Source organism: Chanodichthys erythropterus, chromosome 16, assembly GCF_024489055.1.
Source record: "Chanodichthys erythropterus isolate Z2021 chromosome 16, ASM2448905v1, whole genome shotgun sequence".
Taxonomy (NCBI): domain Eukaryota; kingdom Metazoa; phylum Chordata; class Actinopteri; order Cypriniformes; family Xenocyprididae; genus Chanodichthys; species Chanodichthys erythropterus.
The window spans coordinates 2423425-2451376 of NC_090236.1; the positions used below are offsets into that span (position 1 = coordinate 2423425).

A 27952-nucleotide genomic window follows, 5' to 3' on the forward strand; every position below is an offset into this window, starting at 1 on the left:
GAGTATATTTAAAGTGTACTTAAATATACTTGGAATAGTTCCACTTTTGCACAAACACGTATATTTAATACAACTCAAATGCATTTAGTACAAAAGTAGTTGTTCCAATTTAGCAGACTTTAAGTACAGTATACCAATTTATAGCATGCTTGTTATACTAAAGTACATACAAATAAACTGTGCTTTTTCACTAGGGTTTACTAGTTAATGTTGTAATTTAGTTAAAATATGTTACATTTTTTTGTGGGGTGACTTGATTTTAAGTGTTGGCTTGTGGCCCTTTCCCAATCATGTTCCCCTCTCTCCTTTTCTATTGTTTACACTCTATAGGCAGAAAATCCCATAAACACACACAAACACAAAAATGTAACATTTTAAGGAGAAGTATAAATAAAATGTTATGAGATTAATTGTAATGAGGTTTGTGAGTGTGTATGAGATTTGAACATGAGAAAAAGATTTTCAAAGAATTAACAGCTGACATTTCTGAAGCTTTAATGTTACTCCAAGCTAGTAGAGAACAGAAAGTGAATGGACTATACTTTTGGTATTTTATTTTTTTATGATGAAGCTTGACAGACCCAGTTCTTATCTGTCCAGTTATTAAAAGTCACTAAAATTGACTTTTTTCCAGCGTGCATTTCAGTTTCTTTAATGATCAAATTCAAACATTCAAAGAACACAAATGACATCAGTTATATTTTAGTTAAACATCATGTCTGTGTTTAAAGTTTCAAAAATTATCAGGAAAGGTAATACATACAGTCAAGTGTGTCCAAACCTCTGACTCATAGTGTTGGCTACATTCTATTCGGTTGTAATATATTATCCATGTAATGATCTTCAAATAAGAAGCAACAGACCAGAATATTAGGTAGTTTGAACCACAGTAAGAAATAATTCTGATGGTATTGACTGGGCACAGGACCAGCAAAAGTGCTTCACAAAATGTACTGTGAAGTATCACTTTTTGTGTGGGTGAATATTCAGTTTAGATAATTTAGTGTTGGTCCAAGCATAGTGGTGTTTGTCTGATAAGGCCAACATTGTATAACTTCATGAAGAGGTTATTACCTGATGCAATAGAAATAGAACCAGTAAACTGGTAGATTGTAAAGCTAACACGGTATGTCTGTGTCATGTTTCACCACCAAAATCAAAATACTTTTTGATAAAGAAAAACATCTGGAAACATTACAATAATGTTAATGTGCTTAATTGTCATGATAATAGTGTCGTGCAAAATATAATTTCTTAATTTCTTTTAATTTTGGGGTATAATATGGGCTGAACATTCATGTTTTACACATAGAGAATGTCAGTGAAAGGGGTGTTTCTAATGGAGAGGGTGTTTCTAATACAGTGACTGAGGGAGTGATGGCAAATTGACATCTTTCTCTCTTCTGACTGCTGTAATCAATCTCTCACTGTTTTTTCCCTCTTTTGGAAACTCGTGGAAAAACTATCATGGATTTTTCTTTTGCTATTACAGCAAATGCAAATACAGAAATTATGTTTGCTCTCATCTCCTGTTTACCGCTATAGAAGTTTACACACAACTATGACAACTTCTGCTTCTGAGAACCCCGATAATGTGAAAAGGGTCTATTTTGTAATTTATGGATGACACATATGTTAGAGGCAATCAGCTGATTCCTCTTGAGGCCCAAGGCATGCTGCTCCACCATTCTGCGGGGCTGGATTGTTACATTGGCGGGTGCGCTGCTGGGTCTTCCCTTTACAGGTGGACCATGAAGACCAGCAGGTCCAACTGCCATCTACAGCCAGTGCTGTGAGTGTTAGGATAATAAGAAAAATGCATGACAAAGTTAGATTTACATGTTTTCGTTTAACACAATATTTTGTCCTAAGTGGCTTACAAATGAGAAAAAAAACAGTCAGGTTTTGATTTTTATCTGTTAGTATGTGATAGAATCCATGATGCCATGTATTTGAACAAGATGTCCAGGACCTCCAGCAAAATAAATAGGCCCACGACATTAAAGATCCAGCAGTATATTTAACCGTGGGCATAGGGTACTTTTTAGCCCCATTTGCACCAAACCCATCCGATGGGTTACTGTTACTCGGTAGGTACTGTTTGGTCATTTTATTTTAGGCTTTCTGACCCCAAGACTCAACTAATTTGCTACAATTCTCCATCTGTGATCCATGGAGAGTCTTTGGCAATTCAAACTCTCCTCCTCATCGCGCATTAGAATGCTATAGACACACATCCTCTTCCAGGCCGATTTGTAACATCTTTAGTTGATTGGAACTTCTTAAATATTGCCCTGATGGCGGAAATGGGGATTTTCAATGCGTTAGATTTTTTTTTTATAGCCATCTTTTGCTGCACATCAGAACAATATTCTTTGTTTTTTCTCATTGTGATGAATGATTAAGGAAAGTTGGCCTTTGTGTTTCCTGATGTTTATGCTCCCTTGGTACAGGAAGTCATGGCTGGACAATTTCATGCTCCTAGTCACACTGGTGTGCTTAAAAGTGTAAATATGAATGGGAATATACTTCAGAGATATTTTACTCATAAGAATTTCTAGGGGTGCCAATAATTGTGGCCAACATGTATTGGAGAAAAACATTTATTTCATAATGTGATTTCCCCCCCACTTTCAATTGTTTTACTGTGATGAAAGGTTAGAATTTTGTAAATTATTTATTTTTTATTTTTTTGCTTTAATAAAAGATCAAAAGAATAAACAATGCAGATTTATTTTTTTTACAGCCACCTTTGCTCATATTTACTAAGGGTGCCAATATTTGTGGAGGGCACTGTATATTCATATTGAATTTGTTAAAACATAGTGGCTGTAAAAAAAGTTTCTTAAGGCCATGCTGTATTGTGAGTGTAGTGACCAATGTCCCTTTAAAATGCAAGTCATTTCACTTGGAAGCCATCTTTGAAATGCCTCTCGGTACAACTATCTATTTGAATGGGGAAACATCAAATTCCCCAAAGCTATTCATGAAGCTTACAATTAAATTAAATTTTTTGAAATCACCAATGAAATCTGACAACAACTGTCTCATAAATGTTTCTAAACACTCAAATTATGACAAAAAAATCAAAAACAAAAAAATTTCCAAGCTGTACCAGCCAATTCCCATGTGCAGTCCTAAGCACGCATCTCAGAACACTGTTTCTATAGCAACCGGAGCTTTTGCAGCTACAGTGACAAAATGACTTTACCAATTTATGATTTGCTCTTTTATTTAGAATGTGGGACTTACTCCACCATATTGCACATTGCACTTTCTCCCATTCATAGTAATAAGTCTAGTGCACCGTCTTTGTATATTTCGTCTTTGGTAGTAACTCCATTGCACACTGTGCCAGAAACAATTTTAACATAGCCTCTGGTACCTTTTCTCTTAAATATGATATAGTGTTCAGTTGTGAGAGAGAGAGCAAAAGCAAAAGACCCTGAGCAAAAGCAGAAGCAGAGAAAAGGGCAATGGTAAAAGTGAAATCTTAAAATGAAACACCATAGAGTAGAAGATTATCAGTAAATAATGACTTACATTTTGGTCTGTGATAAGTAAGGCACACAAACTAATTCATGAAACTTTTCTTGCATTTTTGTCATTTTGACTTTTCTGTTGGTCAGGCAGCTAAACCAGCTTTGTAACACCAGCTTGGTCTAAAAGTCCAGAGATGTGTTTCCCAAAAGTTTTGTAATCCTAAGTAGATAATAGAAACCATTGGCACCAATGGTCTCTACAATATACTTAGACTTCCGTTGCTTTTGGGAAACACTGCCTAGCTTGGCTAGTATGGGAGTCCATCTTCAACCAGCTAAGTCCAGTAAACAAGCTTTGAGCAGGTTTTTCAGCAAGGTTTTCTTTGTACTGTTAACTACATTCCATCAAAAACACAGAATTACATTTTTGTCATATTTTGTGTTGTGATATTGTTGATAAATGTTACACTGTATATTACTGGTCACAGAAAGTAGGCAATAAACAATTTTTTTTAATATATTTTTGCGAAAAAAAATATTTTAGTACTATTTTATTGTTATTATAACACTATATTTATTTTTCTTGTCATTGCTTATTATGCTGTATGTAAACAATCATGCTAATAAAGTACTTTAAAACTGAAATTGAATTGATTTTTGACTACAGTTTATATGATGGAGAACAGTGTCATACTCAGGCATTAATACAAGCATCCTTTCTGCAGGTCTAAAGAGCCCATTCAGACCTTCTAAATCACAAATTAACAAATGGGAAAGCTCTTGAAATTAATGGACATCCACATTAAGTGCAGTATTTGAGACAGGGCCAAAGCATCTCACTTTTATAGATAACATGCCACACAGACAAACCTTTCCGTTGGGTAATCTCACAGCTCACTCCACTGAAACCAGCTGGACAAATACAAATACACCTTGAGCCTAACGAGAGAGAGAAAAAAATACAAACAATTATTACACATATTGTATAGTTTTAACAGACACACATTCTGGCTGTATGAGATTCTCCAGCTGTAAAGGCTCTGCCCTCTTCTGGAAAGGGGGCGGGGATCAGCAGCTTATTTGCATTTAAAGGTACACACATGAAATACACCCAAATAAGGGCAAATTGGACATGCTATAATAAATGATCCATGGGGTATTTTGAGTTGAAAATTTACAGACACTTCTTGGGGACACCAGAGACTTATAATACACTTTCTAAAAAGGGCCATGATAGATCCACTTTAAAACATTCTTGTGTGTAGAACTTCTTGTTTAGAAACACCATTTTAGAACTAGCATCGGAGGCTTTGGCAGTTGCAGTTAACGGAAAGATAGAGCAAGATTCCAAGCGGCACTTTTGCGTCCTTGATTGGCACTGCAGGAAAGGCACACTACTTAAAGGGTTATTCCAAATTAAAGTGAGCAACTGAATCCTATCAGGAAAGACCCTTATATGAGGAAACAGTACACAGTCTAAATAATTTTGAATTACACAGAGAGGCTATTTTGGCTGTTATCAAGATAACATTCCAATTAAAAATACATTTACAGTGACATATGTATGTGTGTAGGTTGTTCCAAATTCCAAATTATTATTAAGTTGGGTCATCCTGGAACGGACTGAGTTTATGCTCATCTTAGGCACTACTATTGGATCTTAAAAGTCAGACAGGCTGTGAAGAAGCATCAGAGAACCAAGTGTCTGGAATGTGCCAAATGGAGAGGTAAACCAACCATACCTAGGATGGCTGATCTCCCCTCATCTAAGCTCAATCTATTCAAGCCTCCCTTCTGGTCTAGAGGAATGGACTGTTTTGGGCCGTTTATGATCAAGTCTGTTTGCAAGACTGAGAAGAGATGGGGACTGCTTTTCAAATGTCAAACCACTAGGTGAGTTCATTTAGAACTTCTGACCTGTCTTGATGCTGATAGTTTTTTAATGGCACTATGTCAATTTGTAGCTCGTCGAGGACAACCTTATGAAGTGATCAGCGATCAAGCAAATAATTTTCATGGGGGTGAAAGTGAGCTGAAAAATGCCTTTGACCAGTTAAGTCCAGTCTTGCAGGAAAAGTTGTGGAATCATCAAATTAAATTCACCTAGAATCCCCCCTATACTCCACATTTTGGAGGAACATGGGAGAGGGAAATACGATCTATCAAGGCTGCAATTCAAGCTACTTTAGGAAGTCAGGTTGTAACAGAGGAGGTCCTAACAACTGTATTGGTCGAAGTTGAAGAAATACTGAACTCTAAACCTTTCGGATATGTTTCCTCTAGTCTCGATGATTTGGATCCTGTTACTCCCAATTTGCTCCTGATGGGGCAGCGAGATGCTTCTTTACCTCAAGTCATCTATGCAGATTCTAATACTTTGACTCAGAGAAAATGGAAACATAGCCAGGTCCTGGCAGATCAATTTTGGACCACGTTTATAGGAAATTATTTGCTGAATCTACAAGTCTGCCAAAAATGGCAGCAAGATGGTCTTGGACCCCCAACTCCCCTGTGCTTTATGGCCCACCGGTAAAGTACTGAAGACTTTCTTGGGAAAAGACAGCTGTGTCAGAGTTGTTGAAATAGAGATCAGTGGGAAATCGCATGTAAGACCTGTTAACTGCTTTATTCCTTTACCCTTTATTGAGGATTAGGATTTGAGTCTGTCATGTCATCGGGATTTTCTAGAGTTAAAAATATGATGACATATTTTTGGGGCGGCCTTGTTAAAAATCCCTTTGACACTGTTAAAAGGGGTGTTCGAGCTCATGCAGCGCCGCACAGACCGATCGGCGGCTGACTTGAAGCAGTGCATGCCAGTAAGAAATTTTGTCCGACTTGAGACAGCGCCGACACCATGTGACTGTGACGTATTGCTTCCAAGTACCACGAGAGCGATTCAAGATCAGCCGCCTGAGCCTTTAGCATTGCATAGATTGTATATTTCTCCCTCATACAGTGATCAGAATGCCAAATGGAACACAATTGGAAGCTATTTCAGACACTCGCTTGTGTCTAAAAGTGACCTTTGAGCTATGAATTGTTTAAAATGTCTTAAATTTTGAGATTAGCTGGTAGCCAGATAACATGGGAAATGAGCTGCAGTGATGGCCCTCTCCAGACTCAGATAAATAATAAAGATAAATATATAAAAATGTCCATAACAACTCAAGCATCAGCTGGCCCGTTTTGGACCAAGATATTCAGCGGGGCAAAAACCCAGGGGGAGGAAGCCTCAAAGAGGCCCAATCAAGTGGAAACACGGCTGGCCCTGGCACACACTAACATGCTTGCTTTTGGCCCGATAGTGGAAACTTGGCTAATCAGTGTTGCACAGCAGCATCAGAGAAAATCTTTAGCTACTTCAAAAAGTATCACTATTGAAAAAAAATTACTGTTGAAACTTTTTTTATGCAGTTGGAAAGCATTGACAAAATTCTTCTGTGCATACAGTAAGTGTCTCTGTGTATGTGGGAGAGGAGGAAATTGCTTCACTGAAAACCCCATTGACTAGTTTTTCCAGCAAATCTGTATTTTCGCTGTTACAGATCTTCTGAAATAGCATCTCTGGATTTAAAAACAAGTGAAGAAGAAGATCTGCATAAACCAGAAGGAGTGAACACAAGCATTGCTTCTGCACAAGTAAGCTAACATGATAATCATAAGACATTCAACAGCATATCAATAAAAACTGCCTAACCTTACCGAATGAAATGTCAAACAAATGGAGAAATAATGTCTGTGAAGCTTTGGGGGCTTGGGGGAACTTTGTCTATTTCTATTCTAAATGTTGTTGTTGTTTTTTTTTCAAATGAAACTTACCAACATTCAACTGTTGATAAAAAAAAAATTAAATTGGGAAACAACATTATTTTTATATAGTTATTGGTGGTTTCTGATTATTCTCACCTTTGAGCACTGCCATGCCATTATTGAGACAGGGGGAGCAGCGACAGGAGCTGATTTCTTTCAGGTACTCTGACAGAGCTCTCCTCAGGTTTTTCTTCAGGATGTTAGCATTTGAGTGTTGTGATGGCACCAACTCATAAAGTGGTTCTATCTGTAATTTTTTTTTTACATGTAACATTACAGAATTTTGCAAAGAGAAATCAATAATCAAGTACAAATGGTTCTGAGAATGGATGGTAGGAACACAAGGAACACTGATACTGGTAAAATGTGTACACTGAAAAGTTTCTTTAGATAAAAGCAAATGCCAATGTAAAAGGCTTTGCCAAAACTGCAGAAGTTTTTGTTGTTGCAGTCCATCTAACATTCTATGGTGAGAAAAGTGTTAACATTTTGCATACAAATTTAATTTATCCCTATTTTATTAGTTTATAAGATGTTTTGGTTAATTGATGACAACATTGTAATGACTGGTTTATAGCAATATAGAAATATTCAGATTTAAGTCATGTATTTTCTACAAGAACTATGCAATTGAACAAACTGGACAAGTTGAGGCTTTATCTAGATGTGTATATATTGAGTGAAAAATGTTACCTTCTTGTGAATAAAATCTGGATTGTAGAACACAGCATCACCCCACTGCTGCATAATGTCTGGAGTTGGTAGCTGTTTTGCAGCTAGACGTGACGCTGTTTCACTGTCACCCCCTCTGACCACAATATACACGTCTTCCACCATTTCCCTTTCTTTAGTGGAATCTGAAATGCCAGACAACAAAACAGAAAGTTGAAAGTGGGAGGCAGGGCTGTCACTAAAGGGGCAAAAGGTGATTATGGTCGGGGGCCCCATGATTCTCCCGGAACGTATTTTCAATCGACTTTAATAATGTAAACCATGCCTTCTGGGAATCCCTATTCAAAGATGCAATACAACGAAATGCACAGCATCAATATAACTGGTCCTACTTTCACTACTGTAGTAGGACCAGTTATAGGAGTTAAACTACTGTGTTCTCGGGGACAGGGTTTATGTAATTTTTAGGGTTAGTGATGTCACTAACACGGGAAGAAGCTGTTGTAGTCCTTAAACAGAGAATTCTTTAAAAGAAAATGGGCCCTATTTTAACGATCTAAGCGGTTAACGTCATCTAAAGTGCATTAGGCTATGTCCGGATACACTTTTGTTAGTTTAAGGATGGGAAAAATGGTTGGTGCGCCAAGCGCATTGTCTAAAGAGGTTGTCCCTTTTCACTTAATGAGTAATTCCCTTTAACATGTAAAATAAAAATGCTTTGGTGGAATCCAGCTTTTGCCGTAGGTGGTCTGCTCCCGCACTTTAACCTCGCGCACAAGCAGACCATCTATGGGAAAAGGATTCCACCAAAGCATTTTTATTTTTATGCACACAATAATAACAAAAATAAAAAGACCTTAAAAACATATAATTAAAAAATATAAATACTGCTGGACTGCTGGTTTTTACTGAAAATGATAACTTCACACTCATTTGAAATTGTGAACATCCTATGAAAGAAATTCATCTAAATTTAAATGATCTCATGGATGTGGCTGTTGCGGTTTGTGGTCACACTGGCACCAGCTGGCTGCAGTAAATGTGACATAATCAAATTACTTTGACATAATCCTTTGACATTTACCTGCTTTAAATTCATATTGCCCATCATGCACAGCTGCCCTTAAATTCATACTGCCCATAGTGCACAGCTGCCCTAAAGCCACCGGGGTGGCGGTGGCATTGGGGCTTGGGCTCGTCATCGCAGCTATATTACTTGTTTTGTTTTATTAGATGCATTTAGATCCTTTAGAAGCTTTTAGTTTTGAGGTTGTAGTACCACAACAGAAAACATTCCACCTTGAATCAATTTAAACAGTTAACCCTAGATTTTAAAACTGTTAATGTGAATCATCAGATCTTATCAACGATCAAAAAGATTTGTTAAATTTTATCTTTTTTTTTTAATCTACAACACATTGTGCACCTAACACATTTAACAGTTTACTAAATGCACCACTATACAAAAACATGAGAGGAACTCTCTGTATCAAACATTGATTTTGTAGGGACATTTCTGACTCTTAGGATTACAAGATTATTTTACAAGATACAGATCATGTGTGCTCCACCGACTTCACTGGCAGATGCTGCTGAAAGTTGCAGCTCTATTTCATAAAATATACTTTTCTCAGCTTTGTTGTCTCACTGTTCTCTGGTGCAGTCTCTGCATATTAAGCTTATTCAGAAGAAATTATTTCAACATCAAACACTTTACATTTCAGGTTATTTGATCTGAACAGTATAATTGTGGCTTTGCTCACCTCCAAGCTCATTCAACAGGCCTTCACAGCTACCACCTGAAAATCCTACAGCCACATACACTTTCTTAATTTGGACTCCAACTTTAAGCCCAGCCTGCACACATTTCTTGGTTTCTTCAAGTGTGTATCCTATAATGAAACAAAATACCCTTGCATTCAGTGTAGGCTCAACTTTTGGAATAACAGGGTAGTCCCTGTTTTGATCACATCCTATTTATTCCCTTACTTTTACCTACCAGCTTTTTCAAGTCGTTCATCATTGAGGACAACGGTATATTCAAAATCTCCACCGAGAGTTGCCTCTTTGATAAAATGTGTCCCATAGTCACTGTAGAGCTGCCGGTATTCTCCATACGTGTATTCCAGTGGCAGGGCGTGCAAGCGGGACAGGAATTCAGGGTGTAACATCAGGTTTGATGTCTTTAAAGCATAGCGTGCTACTTCGAGCTCAGAGTGTGCTCGGATAAATTTTTTTTTCTGAGGACAACACAAAATAGAAAGTCATGACTGGCTACAAATATTTCTCAGTCATATAGATAATCATATAAATAATAGATTTCACAGTCAGTCAGAATTTAATATTGTCTTAGTCATCTTTTATTAATATTGTTAATATCCTCTTATTTTCTCATAGTTAGTGGAGTCTGCTAATACCAGCATCACTATTACAATTATTTATACTTAGTACATAAATGTACTTTAGTACATAAGGAATACACAATGGAATATAATCATACCCCTAACTCCGAACTTTAGTGTTACTCCTCCTGTAACATTTGTGCTACTGATTAGACTTACATTTCTAATTGGCAGACAATAAAATTGGTATAAAAAAATATCAGATTTACATTGAAGGACCTGAGCCATTTGGTTCTTCATAGCAATGGCCATTTTCTTATTTTATTTTTGGTTTCATCTCACTAATTTAGATAATATTGTTCAAATTAAGTTTCACCTCAGTGACAGAAAAACAACTTACCGTCCCTGAATAATTGCGCATCTTCTTCACTGACTTCTTGTACTTGTGGTCATTGTAATTAAAACTGAATTCAAAAGCATTAGGAACAGCAAATCCAAATGAGACGCTGGTCTTGGATAAAGTTGCCTTGCTTTCACTCATGAAGTATTCACTGTAAGACTCAAATGCCTCCATCGTGAAATCATAGGAGCCTTTTGTCTGGGAACAAAGTAAATTATTTCACACACATATGTTAAAGGGGTCCTATGCTTTAGTTAGTGCAGGGATAGGCAACATCGGTCCTGGATAGCTACTGTGCTGCAGAGTTTAGCTCCAAGCCTGAAAAAAGAAGAAGAAGAAAAAGAAGAAGAAAACTCACCTGCCTATAGCCTTAGTTATCCTGCATTAGAGAAGACAGTGTTGTCACCATGTCACAGAGACACCACATTTTCCACCCCATTTCCAAAACTCATGTGTTAGACCTTCCTAAGGCTGACAAACTTAGAGTGGTTAAAATTTATTTTAAACAATGTTGCTGAACATTATAACCCCATTGTTTATCTGCGTGCTGCACATTTTACGGAGAACAGTTTCCAGAACCTAAGAGAGTACACAAAAGCTTCTCCTGAAATGGAGCAGTTCCCACTTTGTTGGGACAATCTGTTGTTTGTGGATCACAACTTGTAAGTATGTTTTATTAAAGGTGGGGTAAGCCATTTTTCAAAAACGCTGTTGGACATTGTTGATATCTGAAATCATTCCAAACAAACCCATCCCTCTCTTTCACCCTCCAATCCTAACCACCCTGCTCCGAGTTGGTCTCGAACCCCAGCCTGATTGCTGCTGGCAGGCGAGGCAAGTGCACTAACAATAACACCAAACATTGCATTCTCTAGTCAGTGCACCTCTCTCTTTTTTTTTTTTTTTTTTTTTTTTTTTGTGATCAAATTTTTGTTGTTTTTACATATAACAAATAACAACATAACATCAATTCAAGTAAAAAAAAAAAAAAAAAAAAAATTAAAAAACAACAGATAAGAGAGAGAAGATAGGATGGCAAAAAAAAAAAAAAATTCATTCTTTTATATAATCCAGCATGTTAGAAGAAAGGCATTGCCAAGCATGAGTAGTACTAGGTTTGGCCTTCGTGCTGTTGTACATTCACAGGTCACTATTTTAAGAAGACTGTGGATCCAATATGTTTTCCCACACATGTGCGGTCTAAACCACTTCTGAATCTTTTTTTGCAGCTGTAAAACCAGCAAACAACATTCTTTTTTTGTTTTGAGGTTATACAAGTCAAAATCATCATTAAAAAGACAAACTTGGCTTAACCATGTTATCAATTTGTAGTAAAGAGGATAAAACAATTTTACGTGTTCATAGATTTAGTCAGAGCACCTCTTGAGATATGTTTACTTTCACATCTCTTACTAGCTGGCCACTGTTACACACGCAATGCGAGAGTGGATGTCTGTTTATCACAGGTGATGCACAACAAAATAATTTGTCACGAAAAATAAAGCACAGATGATGAACGAATGACAAGGAAGCACAACAAATGAATGCACAGTACACAAGAGTAAATACAAACAACAATTTGTTGTTAGTCGCCAACAGCACAGCAGTTACAGACACTCAAACCCAGTGTTACTCACGTGTGAAGCGGAATCAAAGCAGCCTTCGCGTCTGTTTTCAGGCCTTCCCGCTTAGCTCTCTCCAGCACTGGAAAGCTTTTCTAATATTAACATGGGTCTTAAAGCGCTTGCCCAGTCATAAGCCTTCATTCCAGTGATATTCTTTTGAGCTCTTTTGTATTATGTCTCATCTCTCATTCTGCATCTCTCTTTCTGTTTTTCTTCAAATCCCCCTCTTGTTCGTTCTGTGTCCTCAACCATCATTCACCCCCCTATGCTGATTGATTACAAGTTTGTTGTTGGTTTCGGCCTGACTAACTTCCAAAAAGTGTTTTTGTAAAATGACTTAAGGGGCTCGCACACCGGACGCGAAGCTCAGTGCCACGTGGCGTCGCGACATGTCTTTAAAATTCGAACGCGTTGTTTTCTATGAGTGTACACACACCGGCTGCGACATTCGGCGCCTGTCCACGGTGCCCAGAAAACAACAGAAAACAATGCGTTTGAATTTTAAGACGTGTCGCGGCGCTGAGCTTCTCGTCCGGTGTGCGAGCCCCTTAACCCCACTTTTAACAGTTTGCTCGCCTGCTAGACAACATTAGTTTATTAAAGCTCTTTTTGCCATCAAGTAAACATATGAAAATGTGCTAATTGTTGCTTATCACAATTTCAAAATAAAAGTCAAAATCTCTGCTCTGAGTTTGTTTCTTTTGATGTGTTCATGAAATCACAGTTTCTGTAGCATTTAGTTACAAGTATAAATGTTTGAATGATAGAACCTTTGAATTTAATAAATATTCTTATAGTGTATAATAGTGCATAATTTGTGTATATATATAAACCATTAATTATCACTTTATTTTTTCATTATACACACATTTGTACATTATAAAACTAGCCTGAGATCAGTTAACCATATATTAGACACCCTCTAACAGCAAATATCAGAATTTCAAGACGGTTTAAAACAATATGACATAACAAAGCCTTGTTTGCTGAAATTACATGACTTGGTCAGTTTGATGCTGCGCTCTCAACTACTGATTCAAAATAAAATATTTGTAAATGTTTCAAAGCATGAAGCAGCGTTTTGAAAAAAGCCCATCACTACTCTTATGTACTACAGCTTTAGATTTTAAAACACGCAAAATACCTCTATTGTGTACTGTTGTATGTTATATGGCTTCCTGAAGCGAACATCCTGGATAAAATGAGGCAAGCAGCCACCAGCGTAGTATCGGTTATCAAGCACCACTGCTTCCAGTTTCCCATTCAAAATGTTGATTCTAGGAATAAAGAACAAATTATCTCCAAATATCTGATCTATGACAGTTTTTACATTTGGCATGAAGTACAAGAGCAACAAAAATGTCCTTAAGTACATGTTTAAAAAGTGCACTTTGTAATAATGTCAAATAAAAAAGTTTTACTTTAAAGTATTAAATCATTGTTTTAATAGTCTTTTGTTGTGTTTTGAAGAAGCACACATTTTGATGTGCTGACTAAAGTTACTAAAGCACATGAAAAGTACTTGATTATATTATATATTATTATATATTAATATTTTTTCCATAATATATAGCCTACTCTTTTTTTGAAGTATGATAAAGTGTACTTCTTTTTTCACAAGGACAATGTCATGTTAGTCTTTGCATTAGAGATCTAAACGGAACTGTCTTTTTTTTTTTCATTCTTCTCCCACATGTTTCTATTGCACACCTGCCCGCTCCAGCTGAATTTTAATCAGTGTACCCCCACTCTCTGCTTACATTTTCAAAAGCTTGTCTGAGAAAATGTTGGATGACAGCCGTATTTAAGGTGGGGCACAGCGAAGGATCTCTTCTCAGCTGAAGAGGTGTAAACCAAAAGTAAACCATTTCTGATTTCAGGTTTCAGTAAGCAGAGAAAACAATACATGCAAATACTAAAATGCAATTAAAAATATAATTATTAGAATAGCAAAATAAATCTTTTCAATTTTAACAGGGAGAAAAAACTATTCTGACATAATTTGTTATTTATGTCAAAGGTTGTGCATCTAATCAAACAATTTATTGATTAGATTATTCGATTTTAATTTCTGATTAATGCAAATTAATATGTGACTTGGTAGTAGCTAACCAAGTTGCATATATTTTTTTTTCAAGGGTAAGAACGCCCACATTTGTTCCAAAAAAAATTAATATTACTTTATATTATTTAATTTATGCATGATTTAGGACATTATAGTCACCCTTTGCAAAGCTATTAATTCAGTTTAGTTTTTAAAAGTAGTTTTTAAAAGTGAGTACAATAGGAATGGGTAAGTACAGGAGTGTATTAATCACACGCACCCTTTGGCAAGGTTCTCAATTCCATAATATTCCTCAGTTGGCTGATTGCATGCTTTGTACACTTTATTACAGCCCAGTTCATCTGAACCATCCCCACAGTCATCATCACCATTACAGCGAAGACTCTCCAACACACAGCGACCTGTTACAGGAGACACTTGTGTCCTTACTTTAAATATTACATGTAATAATTATATTGCAGCAACAAATGAGTAACACAATATTAACATTCTAGTAACTACTAATGAACAAGAAACTCTGATTAACTAATTAGTTCCTAATAACACTCAGCTGAATGCTGATGTTCACTATTAGCTAATCGGTAACTACAATTTTTTTCATACCTCCCAGAGAACTAATAAGAAACAATATACAGTTTCATTATTAAATGCAGGAGATAATAGCTTTTTAAATGTAATATTTAACCATTTATATAATAAAATAGCAGATATGGTAATAGCAGACTTATGATTTGGTTAAGCAGTTTATAATTCATACATTTTATCAGTCCTTTTGCAGCTAACTATTGATCATTTTAAAGGGTTAGTTCACCTAAAAATTAAAATTCTGTCATTTATTACTCACCCTCATGCTGTTCCACACCCATAAGACCTTCGTTAATCTTTGTAATACAAATTAAGATATTTTTGTTGAAATCCGATGACTCAGTGAGGCCTCCATAGCCAGCAATGACATTTCCTCAAGATCTCTCAAGATCCATTAATGTACTAAAAACATATTTAAATCAGTTCATGTGAGTACAGTGGTTCAATATTAATATTATAAATTGACGAGAATATTTTTGGTGTGCCAAAAAAACAAAATAACGACTTATATAGTGATGGTCGATTTCAAAACACTGCTTCAGGAAGCTACAGAGTGTTATGAATCAGCGTGTCATATCACGATTCGGATCACGTGTCAAACCGCCAAACTGCTGAAATCACGTGATTTTGGCACTTCGAACAGCTGATTCGATACACTGATTCATTTGTGCTCCAATGATGCCTGAAGCAGTGTTTTGAAATGACTATATAAGTCGTTATTTTGTTTTTTTGGTGCACCAATATTCTCGTCGCTTTATAATATTAATATTGAACCACTGTACTCACATGAACTGATTTAAATATGTTTTTAGTACCTTTATGGATCTTGAGATAGGAAATGTCATTGCTCCCAATGCAGGCCTCACGGAGCCATCGGATTTCAACAAAAATATCTTAATTTGTGTTCCGAAGATTAACAACGGTCTTACGGGTGTGGAACGGCATGAGGGTGAGTAATAAATGACAGAATTTTCATTTTTGGGTGAACTAACCCTTTAAAGAAATGGCTTTTTACATGCAGTTTTCGGGACCTACTAAGAATGACTATAGCCATTTAGAACAGCATTCTATAGTGAAGATCATAGTAACCCACTAGTATGACTCAAATGTTACCAAAAAGTTTCTTGTTACTCATTTGTTTCTTTGTAGTTATTCACTAATGGCGGAACTGTAGTCAAAAGTGTTACTTGTTAAAGATATCATTTTGCTTTCATACTTATTTGTGGTAAAATATTTTTTGGTGTCATTGTTTTTGGATCTAAAAATGCATTTAATGCACCTGTGACAGTACAACTGAAGCCTTGGCATGGAGGAGTGGGTTTCTGGCAGGAGTATCGTGATGGAGCAGTGCAGGCTTCCTCCTCTCTGCCATGATTATGACATGGCTCCCCTCCAAACTCAGACGGCTGGATAAGCGTGGCGTAGCGATACTGAAGATGAAGAGAGAGGTGGAGTGAACCATCAAAAAGATGTGCAAATCTCTAGCATTTAGTAAAACATGTTTATGTACAGATTAACATATCTATTAATGTGTAAAGTATACTCTAAAGATTAGATACTTAAATGAGGTCCAAAAGTTTGAAGTCTGGGATTCAGTCAGGGATTTATATTAGGATGATTTTATTTTACCTGAAAATAAACAATTCAAGATTCTGCACTTCTAGGTCACTATTATTAGTAACACTGCATGTCACATTTCCTTGGTTTCATTGAAGCACACAATATGGTCTTTGGAACACTGTTAAATAGTGTTGGGATAACATGGATCATTAGGTTTTGCACTTGTGGAGTCATAAACATCCGTGAACAGGAGGACAAGACCAAGACTGATGCTGGACTGCTTGAAGATACAAAACAATCTTGCACGGGACAACACATATGAGATGGATTAAATAGGAAAGGAGAACCAATGCAGAAAATAGGGAACAATTTAATGACCAGTGGTCTCTATGATTCACTTATAATGCTTTTTGGAAACGCAGCCCTGACTGATCTGCTGGCAGCAAGACAGTAAAATGCACAGGGAAAAACCAAACGTTTACACTTTATTCCGATACTCACCAACAGACGTTCTACTATAAGTAACTTTGCAACTACATGTCAACTAACTCTCTTAGAGGTTAGAGTTGGTGGAATAAGCTTACATATTGTTCAAAATTACTTATGGTCAGTACTATTAGAATTTCTTTTGGGGAGCATATTAAGCAAACAGTCTACTAAAATGGACTATCAAAATCAAGTGTTAACCGAAATACTAGCCTACTAATACTAAATCTGAATTATTTTTATCTAATCATCTTTTACAAATGAAGTTTAAAGGTTTAGTTCACCAAAAAAATAAATTCTGTCACCAATTTCTCACCTTTCTCACATGTCGTTCCAAACCCATAAGATTTTCGTCCCCCCACAGTCCACGCAACTACCACACTGATAGTTCAAAAAGTTCATAAAGAGGTTATAAAACGAATCCATATGAATTGAGCAGCTTAGTCAAAATTTTCAGAAGAGACACGGTCACATTATATGATGAACAGTTTGAATTTAGGATTTAAACAGTGGTCAGCGGACATAAACAGAAGCTAACGCGTACGTGCTTGATGTGCAAAAACAAACCTCACTGATTCTTCCCAGCTAACCAAAATACGTGACTGTTACGTAACTGCAACGTAATTTGGTGACCAAACTTTCGTCTTGGCGACGTAACTAGTTACGTCGTGGCAACCGGAAAAGTGAAAGGTGCCTATACGTCGCCACAACGTAACTTTGTGACGTTGCCAGTTAGTAACTGCGACGTCGTGGCAACGTTGTGTATCAATAGTTGTGTGTTGGTCATCAGTTGGTAATTCTTATTTTTATTTATTTTTCTATGGGCGGACATGCAGTAGTTTAACCTAATTTATGTCCTCATTTGCCCAAACTAATGTAAAGGCTATTCCAACAGCTGTGAACGATGAATGCAGACTCGAAATTAATTCAATTCATTTATTTTGAAAAACACACAGAACATGAATAAAACTCCAAATAAAAATAATGAAATACACTCAAACTATAAATAAAAACATATAGCCTACAGCGAAACATAAAATAAAAGCATTCAAGACGTTTTGCTCAGTATCATTAAAAACATATGCTATGCTAATGTAACATTTTGCATAACATATATTTCAGACGATCAAGGAAATCACAAAGGTAAAAATATTAACAAAAGTACTTAAAGTAGACTGTGGGTAATGTTACTTAACCAATCTGACGCAGTTGTTGAACTTTATTGCTATAAAACTGACGAGAAACACGGAGAAACGTACTCGGTTACTAACGTAACCTCGGTTCCCTGAGATACGGAACGAGTACTGCGTATGGGGAAAGGTCTCCCTTTTTCCCCGCTGCTGAAGCCTTTTTCAATAACGCAGTGTAACTGCACCGTCATTGGTTCACTCATAGACAAGTTGTTGAACCAATGGCGGCGCGGCATAGCTGCGCGGCCTATGGCGACAAAGCGCGCGAATATTCCCGCCGAAATGGGCGGGGTATAGGGCTATATAAGCAGGCGTTTCGCCATAGGATTTCAGTGTCAATCGACTGAAGCGACGACCCTGAGCCGCAGCCTCGTGGCACGGCAAGTGACGCAGTACTCGTTCCGTATCTCAGGGAACCGAGGTTACGTTAGTAACCGAGCACGTTCCCTTTCGATACTTCACTCGTACTGCGTATGGGGAACGAATTCAACCACGCCGTGCCACGGCTGGGAACGATATAGCTTGCATTTGGCCACCCAGAGGGGGCAAAAAGGACAAGCGGAGGCAAAGCCTAACCGAACCCATGGTTACACTGAAGGAAGATACTTCCTATGGTGGCGTGAAGCGGGACCTGTTGGAAGCCGCTAATCACACCGACAGGACCCGAGCTTGTAAGGTCGGGACATCGAGGTGATAGAACCTGACAAAGGTGGACGGCGAAGACCAGCCGGCCGCCTCACAGATGTCTTGGATGGAAACTCCGTTGGACCAAGCCCACGAGGAAGCCATTCCTCTAGTGGAGTGGGCCCTGACTCCTATGGGGCAATTAGTGCCCAGTGAGGAGTAGCACAGGTTAATAGCATCCACTATCCAACGGGAAATGCGTTGTTTCGAGACCGGAGACCCTTTGGTGCGGCCGCCAAAACAAACAAAGAGCTGATCCGACAGTCTGAAAGACTGTGATCGGTCTATGTAGGTCCTCAATGCCCTGACTGGGCAGAGTAGCTGCAGCTCTGGTTCGTCCGCCGAGGGAGGAAGAGCAGAGAGCGAGATGACCTGAGCTCTAAACGGAGTTGAGAGCACTTTAGGGACGTAGCCATGCCTAGGTTTCAGAACGACCTTAGAGTCACCAGGCCCGAATTCGAGGCATGCAGGGTTCACAGAGAGGGCCTGCAAATCGCCAACACGCTTTACCGATGCTAGTGCTAGTAGCAGAGCGGTTTTTTAGTGTTAGGGGCCTGAGGTCGGCTGAACCCATTGGTTCAAATGGGGCTCCTTTCAAGGCCCTGAGGACCAACGAGAGGTCCCAGGAGGGAATAGTGAGAGGGCGAGGAGGATTCAAACGCCTAGCACCTCTCAAAAAACGGATCACGAGCCCGTTTCGTCCCACCGATTGGCCAGCAATAGGAGCGTGGAACGCTGCAATGGCTGCTACGTAAACCTTAAGCGTGGAAGGGGAGCGCCCCATTTCCAAGCGTTCTTGGAGGAAAGACAGTATGGAAGATACGTCACTCTCCACAGGGTCTATGTTGCGTGTTGAACACCAATCAACAAAGACTGACCACTTCTGGTCGTAGAGGCGCCTCGTAGATGGGGCTCTAGCCTGAGAAATGGTATTTAGGACGTCCTCGGGGAGGCTAGTCGGCTCCCATCGAGGGACCAGAGGTGCAGAGCCCAGAGCTGCGGCTGTGGGTGCCAGATTGTTCTGTTTGCCTGAGAGAGGAGGTCCCGTCTCAGGGGAATCCGGCCACGGGGCTCTTAGAGAGAGCCTGAATAGCTCTGAGGACCAAACCTGGTTCCTCCAGAGCGGGGCCACCAGAAGGACTCTGTGCTGGTCTTCTCTGATACGCCTGATGACCTGGGGGATCAGTGCGATCGGGAGGGAAAGCATAAAGGAGCGTGCTGGGCCATGTGTGGGCCAGAGCATCTACTTCCTTCGAGAAAAATGTTGGGCAATGAGAGTTGTCTTCTGAGGCGAAGAGGTCTACCTCTGCCTTCCCGAAGAACTCCCAGATCGTGAGGACCACTTGGGGGTGGAGCATCCACTCGTCGGAGGGGGATGTTGCTCCGTGACAACATGTCCGCACCCAGATTGTTCCTGCCAGGAACATGAGTCGCTCTGAGCGACTGAAGCCTCGGAAGAGCCCATTCCAGCAGTCGTTTCGCCAGAGCGCATAAGCGGCTGGACGAAAGACCGCCTTGGTGGTTCAGGTATGACACCACCTTCATACTGTCTGACCGAACCAGAACATGACGTCCCGTCAAGTAAGCCTGAAAGAACTGAAGGGCTTTCATCACTGCTAGCATCTCTAGACAGTTGATGTGTAGATGGCTTTCCTCGTGGCTCCACGAGCCGAAGGCCGGTCTGCCCTCGCACACAGCGCCCCAGCCCAAGTTGGAGGCGTCTGTTGAGAGCACCGTCCTCCGTGAGACCGCCTGTAAGGGGACTCCGCGTTGGAACCATACGGGATCCATCCAAGGTTTCAGGGCTAGAAGACAGGCCCGATTGACCTTGAGACATAGGCGGCCGTGCCGCCATGCGCTGGGAGGAACCCGGAACTTCAACCAGTACTGAAGAGGCCGCATCCGAAGAAGGCCTAGCTGCAGCACCGGGGAGGCGGAAGCCATCAGCCCTAGCAGCCTCTGGAAAAACTTCAGAGGGAGATAGGCTTTGTTCGTGACAGATGCCGTGAGCTGCTGAATTGCCAGGGCGCGCTCTGGCGAGACTACTGCCGTCATACGGACCGAGTCGAAAACTGCTCCCAGAAACGAAATTCGTTGAGTGGGGCATAGCGAGCTCTTGGCTAAGTTGACCCTGAGACCCAGGCATTGTAGATGGCTGAGGAGCACGGATCTGTGGCGTTCCAGCTCGTCTCGCGAACGGGCTAAGATGAGCCAGTCGTCGAGGTAATTCAGAACCCGGATTCCCATCTGTCTCAGAGGGGAAAGCGCCGCGTCCATGCACTTGGTGAAAGTGCGGGGAGCCAGAGACAGCCCGAAGGGCAGGACCGTATATTGGTATGCCACCCCTTCGTATGCGAATCTCAAGAATCGTCTGTGACGGGTGGCTATCTGGATGTGAAAATACGCATCCTTCAGGTCCAGCGAGCAGAACCAGTCCTCGGGGCAAATGTGCGCGAGGATCTGCTTCAGCGTCAGCATTTTGAACTTCCGTCTCATGAGGGAGTGATTCAAAAGCCTGAGGTCTAGGATGGGTCTGAGACCGCCATCCTTTTTGGGGACCAGAAAGTAGCGGCTGTAAAAGCCTGTCTCGCTCTCTGACGGAGGAACCATTTCCACAGCTCCTTTTTCCCGCAACGACATGACTTCGGCCCGGAGGACATGAGCGTCGTCCGGATTGACCGATGTTTGAAGCACCCCGGCGAAGCGGGGGGGCCGTCGTGCAAACTGGAGCGAGTAGCCCTGGTTTACGATCCCCATGACCCATTCTGACACATCGGGGATGGCCTGCCAGGCCTCGGCCCGAGTGGCTAGGGGTTGAATAATGTTGGGTGACAGACCGCCGTTGAGAGGGTCGTACACCGCGAGGGGTGGAAGAGGAAATTTGCTCTTTTTGTGATGAGGTAAAAATTTGTCCGCCGTGAAAACGGCGTTTGGAGTGGGCGCAACAGGTGTGGGCCCAGCTGTCACTTGGAGTATGTTTCCCACGCCCGGAAATAAACGAGGCGGAGGGGAAATTACCCGTGGGAGCTTTTGGGGGTGGTCCGGTCGTAACGGGACGGTCCCCCATCCTCTTCCTGTCCGACGAATCAGGACGACTTCGGAGGCACCGGGTCCAGCACAATCCTGGGCCGGGGTCCCTGGCGCTCGGGAAGGGAGGGCGCTCGCAGGGCGCGAGCGCTGGCGATGCTCCTGGGGCGGCGCTGCCTGTGTTGCAGGTGGGGCTGGTTTGTTCTGCTGAGCCGGCGCAGTCCTGGGGCGGCTAGACGCAGAAGCGGAGCTGGAGCGCTTAGGCAAGAAATGCCTCATAGCCTGAGACGATTTCTGCGCGGCAGTAAAGCGCTCAGTGAAGCCATCCACTGCAGGCCCGAAGAGACCAGAAGGCGAGACCGGGCGTCTAAGAAGGCCGTCTTGTCTAGGTCTTTGATCTCCGTTAGGTTGGAGCCACAGGTGGCGCTCCAACACGACCAGGCTGGCCATGGAACGACCGATGGCCTGGGCCGTAGCCTTCGTAGCTCGCAGGGCAAGATCCGTGGCGCTGCGGAGATCTTTGAAGGCTGGCGCGTCGATTCCAGACTCATCCAGAGAGCGGAGGAGTTTGGCCTGGAATGCTTGAAATATGGCCATGGTGTGGAGCGCAGAGGCAGCTTGGCCCGCCGAGGTGTAAGCCCGTCCAGCCAGAGTAGAGGTGGTCCGACAGGGCTTGGAAGGAAGGGCCCTCTTCGTCTTCCAACCCACAGCCGCGGGAGGACAGAGGTGAGCAGCCACCGCTTCATCTAGGGGTGGCAAGCGCTCGTATCCCTTCTCCTCGGCGCCGTCGACGGCGGTGAGGGCGGAGCGGTGCGTAGTGTGGAGGCGGGCAGAGTAAGGAGCGCGCCACGACTTCGTCAGCTCTTCGTGGACCTCAGGAAAGAAGGGCGCTGAACGCTGGCGAGGTGCTTGGCGGCGGCCTGGCAGAAACCATTCGTCCAGGCGGCTGCGAGACGGCTCCTCTGGAGGGGCCCACTCGAGGGTCCAGCTCTTCAACGGCTCTAGACAGGATGCGGAAGAGCTCGGCATCCATGCCCTGGCCATGCTCGATGGGTTCCAAGGGAGGCGGTGGAGCGGGGTCTTCCGGCTCGCCAGCCCATCCTTCCGCTTCGGAAGCCGCAAGAGACATGGAGTCGTCTTGTTCGTCGTCTGTTCCCCCGAATGAGACGAGGTCACTCGCTTCTGCGGAGGGACGCTGCTCAGGGCGAGAGAACAGAACTGGAGAGAGTTCCCTGGGAGGAGAGGGCGAGGCACGCGGGGCTGGGCCGGCGTGAGCTCGCTCAACTCCTGGCGCTGAGTCGCTCTACCCCGCTGTCTTTTCCTCGCCGGACCGCGGGAGGAAGGAGACGGGAGGGCGCGAGCGGCGAGATCGCCCTCAGTGAAGAAGGCGACCCGCGAGCGCAGGGAAGCGAGACTCATACACTCGCAGTGCGGGCATGAGTCTCCAGCGAGCGCGCCGTCTGCGTGGGGCTTGCCCAGGCAAGCGACACACTCGCTGTGTCCATCGTCGTCGTGCAGGGGGGCCCTGCAAGTACCACATGAGTGGCGGGGCATCGTGAGACGCCGCTGCCGTGAAAACGGCAATTGGGTGGCTCTTTAGAGCGGCGAGGGCCGCGGAAGCTCTTAAAGCGGTGAAACCGCTGGAAATCGCTCTTTAGAGCGGCGTTTAAGCCGCGGATGAAGCTCTCAGGCGGCGCGCCGGATGGCGGCAGGGGACGCACAGGAAGCGGCCGGAAGCGGGAAGCGGGAGGCGGCGGCTCGGCGACGGCGCTAGAAGCTGCAGTCCGCGAGGGCGCCGGCGCTTTCTTCCACCGGCGAGTCCAGGCGAGTCCGCTGCGGGAGCCTCTTCAGACGGCGGCGAGAGCAGAAGGCGGCGAGCTTCTTCGGCTTCAGGCGGAGATCAGCGAAGAGAAGTAGATGTCGTCGCTGAAGGAGAAAACACTGAAATCCTATGGCGAAACGCCTGCTTATATAGCCCTATACCCCGCCCATTTCGGCGGGAATATTCGCGCGCTTTGTCGCCATAGGCCGCGCAGCTATGCCGCGCCGCCATTGGTTCAACAACTTGTCTATGAGTGAACCAATGACGGTGCAGTTACACTGCGTTATTGAAAAAGGCTTCAGCAGCGGGGAAAAAGGGAGACCTTTCCCCATACGCAGTACGAGTGAAGTATCGAAAGGGAACGTCGACGCTGTCCTCTCCAGCAGCTTGAATGTTTTCCCGGTTGCCATGGCAACTCTAACGGCCACCTGCACTAACGTAAACATAACAATAAAAAAAGGTTTTGCGTCTTTCCAAAGTTAACTTTATACATTTTTATAAAAGCCATTTATTCGTTGTCACCTCGGAAAAATAAATTCTTCTCTCAGAAAAATTAACTTTACACTCTTATCAACATACTGTGGGCACGCGCGCACTACATTTGTGGAGGCGCGCGCTGTATGTCACGTCACTATATATAAAAAACAGTCATCCATACTCTGATTTGGTGAAAAGAAACCTTTTTTTTCTTAAGGGGACATTTCAGTCTTGTGTCTGACATTTAATTACACGTTTTATATTGCAAATTCTGGTAATAATAACATATAAAGAATGTGTAAATGATGGTAATGAAATTACGAGCACATGACGTTGCTGCTACGTTGCCAGTAAGTCATGGAATGACCATTATATTACGAATAGAGGACGTATCTGGAACGTCCTTGGTAATCTTGTAACGTTTGGAGAACGTACTGACGACGTTGTGATATGGTAATTTGATGGTAATATTATTACGGGCATACAACGTTGTAGTTACGTTACTAGTAAGTCATGGAATTACCAATATATTACGAATAGAGGACGTATCTGGAACGTTCTTGGTAATCTTATAACGTTAGGAGAACGTACTGACGACGTTGTGAGATGGTAATCTGAAGGTAATGAAATTACTGGCATGCGACGTCGTAGTTACGTTGTCAGTTAGTAAGTCATGACATTACCAAAAAGTACGAATACATTACGTAACTGTTACGTCATGTGTTAGCTGGGTTGTGGAAGCTCAAATGTGCTGCACAACCAGCCTGGTCTCATTGTTAATACGTAGTTATTAATACGTAACTTTAAAACACAAAAAACGTACTTATTTGAACGTTTTGAAAGGTGCTAAAACGTACAAATACTGATGTAATTATGGCACCAAAACGTAAACATACTTACGTTTTTACTGCGAATAAAACTTAAAAAATGTACGAATCTTTCATGTCATAAAAATATATGTATAAAATATATATAAATGTTCCCTTTTTAACATTTTTAGATGAATGTAATATCCCTAAACCCCACCCCGAACCTAAACCTACCCATTTTATACACAATGTTAAAAGAATAAATCATAATGGACAGAAATGTGTAGGAAAATGACAATTTTAGTAAAAATATGACATTAAAACGATATTTTGAGCCACTTATCCTACACCTACTACCCATAACAATTTCTTAAAACTACATACTGTTAATAAATGAATAACAGACAAACAAGCGTAACGTTAATCACAATCATTTATTTTTTGCAAATATGTCAAAAGTGGTAACGTTACCAAAAGTTAAAATGATGATGAGTTCCAGTCGCAGTCCTCTCTGGCTGTAACGTAATAGTTTTTATAGGGTACAGAGCAGAATATAATTTATTAATCCGTGAAATTATGAATCTGTCTTCTCTACGTGAAGGCGCGCACTCATTTCAAATGTCAATCCACTGAAACACGGCAAATCGCAATCTGCGACGAAGCAGGTGAGAACCAATGAGCGTTCGATATCAGTGCCGTAAACCATGTCATAACGCTTCTCGAGGGTGGCGCAGGCGCACTGGCGCTATTTTTTTAAATTTGAATCATAACGTGCGCGGGCTTTGATTGTGACGGTCGCTGTTGCTGAGAATGAAGGTGAAGATCGACAGATAAAGGGCTGAATTTGAATCTGTTCCTCGCAAACATGGATTATAAAGATATGGAGTACAGCAAACAAATAAAATGGGTGTGATTTGTTAATTTATGTTGTGCTTTGGTGTATCTTATGGTTGTATTGTCAGTCACTGCATAGGGAAAAAATCGCACAGCAAAATATTACAAAACGATTATAGAAATGTTATTCATTTTAAGGTTTCAAAGTGTAGTCTCGTTTAACATTATGTAACGTTAATGACAATTAAACACAACATATTTGAATCATTAAAGCCACGATTTTAATATTAATACATGGTAATTCATATACATTCACACTTTACGTTAGATGTTTAACGTTTTTTAAGCTGCTATACGTAAGTATTTGTACGCTTTAGTGCTATAAATACGTCAATGTTGTACGTTTTTGTGTGTATGAAAACGTTAGTAAATGTACGTGTGGTAGAACCACACTTCACGTAAAAATACACACGTATTCTCATGAGATCACGTTGCAACAACACATGAAAATGAATCTCATTGGTTCTTGTGGAAGCTCAAAAGTGTTACTTAAGACGTGAGAATTTTGTTTACCATACCTGAAGTGTGCTTTGATTAAATATCTTTTTATATGTGAAATCTGTTCATCCTATAAAGCGACCATATCTCTACAGAAAATTTGGACTAAACCATTCAATTCATATGGATTAGTTTTATGATCTCTTTATGAACCTTTTAAGTTGTAGTTGCATGGACTGTAAATGGAGTGATGGAAATCTCTGAGATTTCATTAAAAATAACTTCATTTGTGTTTTGAAGATGAACAAAAGTCTTTGGAATGACATGAGGTGAGTAAGTAATGACAGAATATTAATTTCTGGGTAAATTAATCCTTTAAGGTGGTGGGGGTTTTCAAAGCAATACTTGAGTTAAATGGTGTCAGTTATGGACTGAGCTGGTGATTCATAATGTTAACATGGTCTTGTGGTTTTAAATTAGAAAATCAATTTTTTTAACAAGTATATTCTATTTCTCTGCACATTTAAGTTAGTGTGGTTTTTGGTGATAAATAAATTAATAAACATATAAAGGACCGGACAGACAACCAGACAATATTCAGAACACTATGCTCACCCTCTTCTTATGGCAGGGGTCACAGCGTGTCCATGAAGACCATTCAGACAGTGAACAGTCCACAGGGTCTTTAGGCAGTTGTACAACGTCTCCTGAACAGCAAAGCACTACAGCACTGTTGGAAGCAAATTTACGTTTTTTTTTTAGTAAATCATCAAGCTCTTAAAGAAAGTAGTAATATCATGTATGACCATTTATAACACACTTAGCCACTATGTTAAGACTGTGTCTAAAGAACTAATTTGACCAACTAGCAATTAGTCTGGTAACCACAGTCTTACTTTTTTGATTCAAATTAGACTGATGTACCTTCTAGCTGATTGTAAAAACTTGAACAAAAAAAATTAGATGACTAAAGGTGATGATACACAGGGCAACTTTTTGAGCAATGTTGCCCGGGCAATTTTGCTGAGCGTTGTTGCTTGGGCACTTTCCCATTGAGAATAAGCAACAAATTTAGATCTAAAGTATACAGATAGAAATTTGTTGCCTATTTTCAATGGGAAAGTGCCCAAGCAACATTGCATGAAAAAATTCCCCAGCAACATTGCCCAAAAAGTGTATCATCACCTTAACTTTTAAGACCTTTTTTGAAAGAGAAAACTTTAATTTGCCTAAATTGTTTGTATTTTTGTATATTTTATTTTATTATAATAAATTGATAATTTTCCAGTCTATAGTACACTAAAGTCACAAAACTAAATGGTCAACAATTCTCTGAATGGTGCACACTGACCAAAAGAATTACATCAAAAATTGAATCATTGAAACCAAAACATTTATTTACAATACTGGAAACCAAGCAAATACACTGTATATTCATGCTCATTAAGTAAAATGTTCCTACATACCATATAATTCCCAGACAAAGTATTGCTTCGCTGTAAGCTGAATTTGCTCTTAGAAAACTGTGCATTTTAATGTCAAGGAAACCTAGACCGTAGTAGACTAGATAACAACAAAACA

General features: G+C 40.8%; 1 protein-coding gene across 1 annotated transcript; it reads right to left on the reverse strand.

Moving 5' to 3' along the window:
- Positions 1-150: 150 nt before the first annotated feature.
- c8b (complement component 8, beta polypeptide) lies at positions 151-27929 on the reverse strand. Its single transcript, XM_067362396.1, has 12 exons — positions 27838-27929; positions 26987-27101; positions 16264-16414; positions 14659-14800; positions 13479-13611; positions 10710-10907; positions 9967-10207; positions 9731-9859; positions 7989-8152; positions 7392-7542; positions 4353-4421; positions 151-1790 (listed from the first exon to the last, which is right to left on the reverse strand). Exons 1-12 carry the CDS (start codon positions 27900-27902, stop codon positions 1636-1638), a joined length of 1713 nt encoding a protein of 570 aa, XP_067218497.1. The 5' UTR covers positions 27903-27929; the 3' UTR covers positions 151-1635.
- Between the last annotated feature and the right edge of the window lie 23 nt (positions 27930-27952).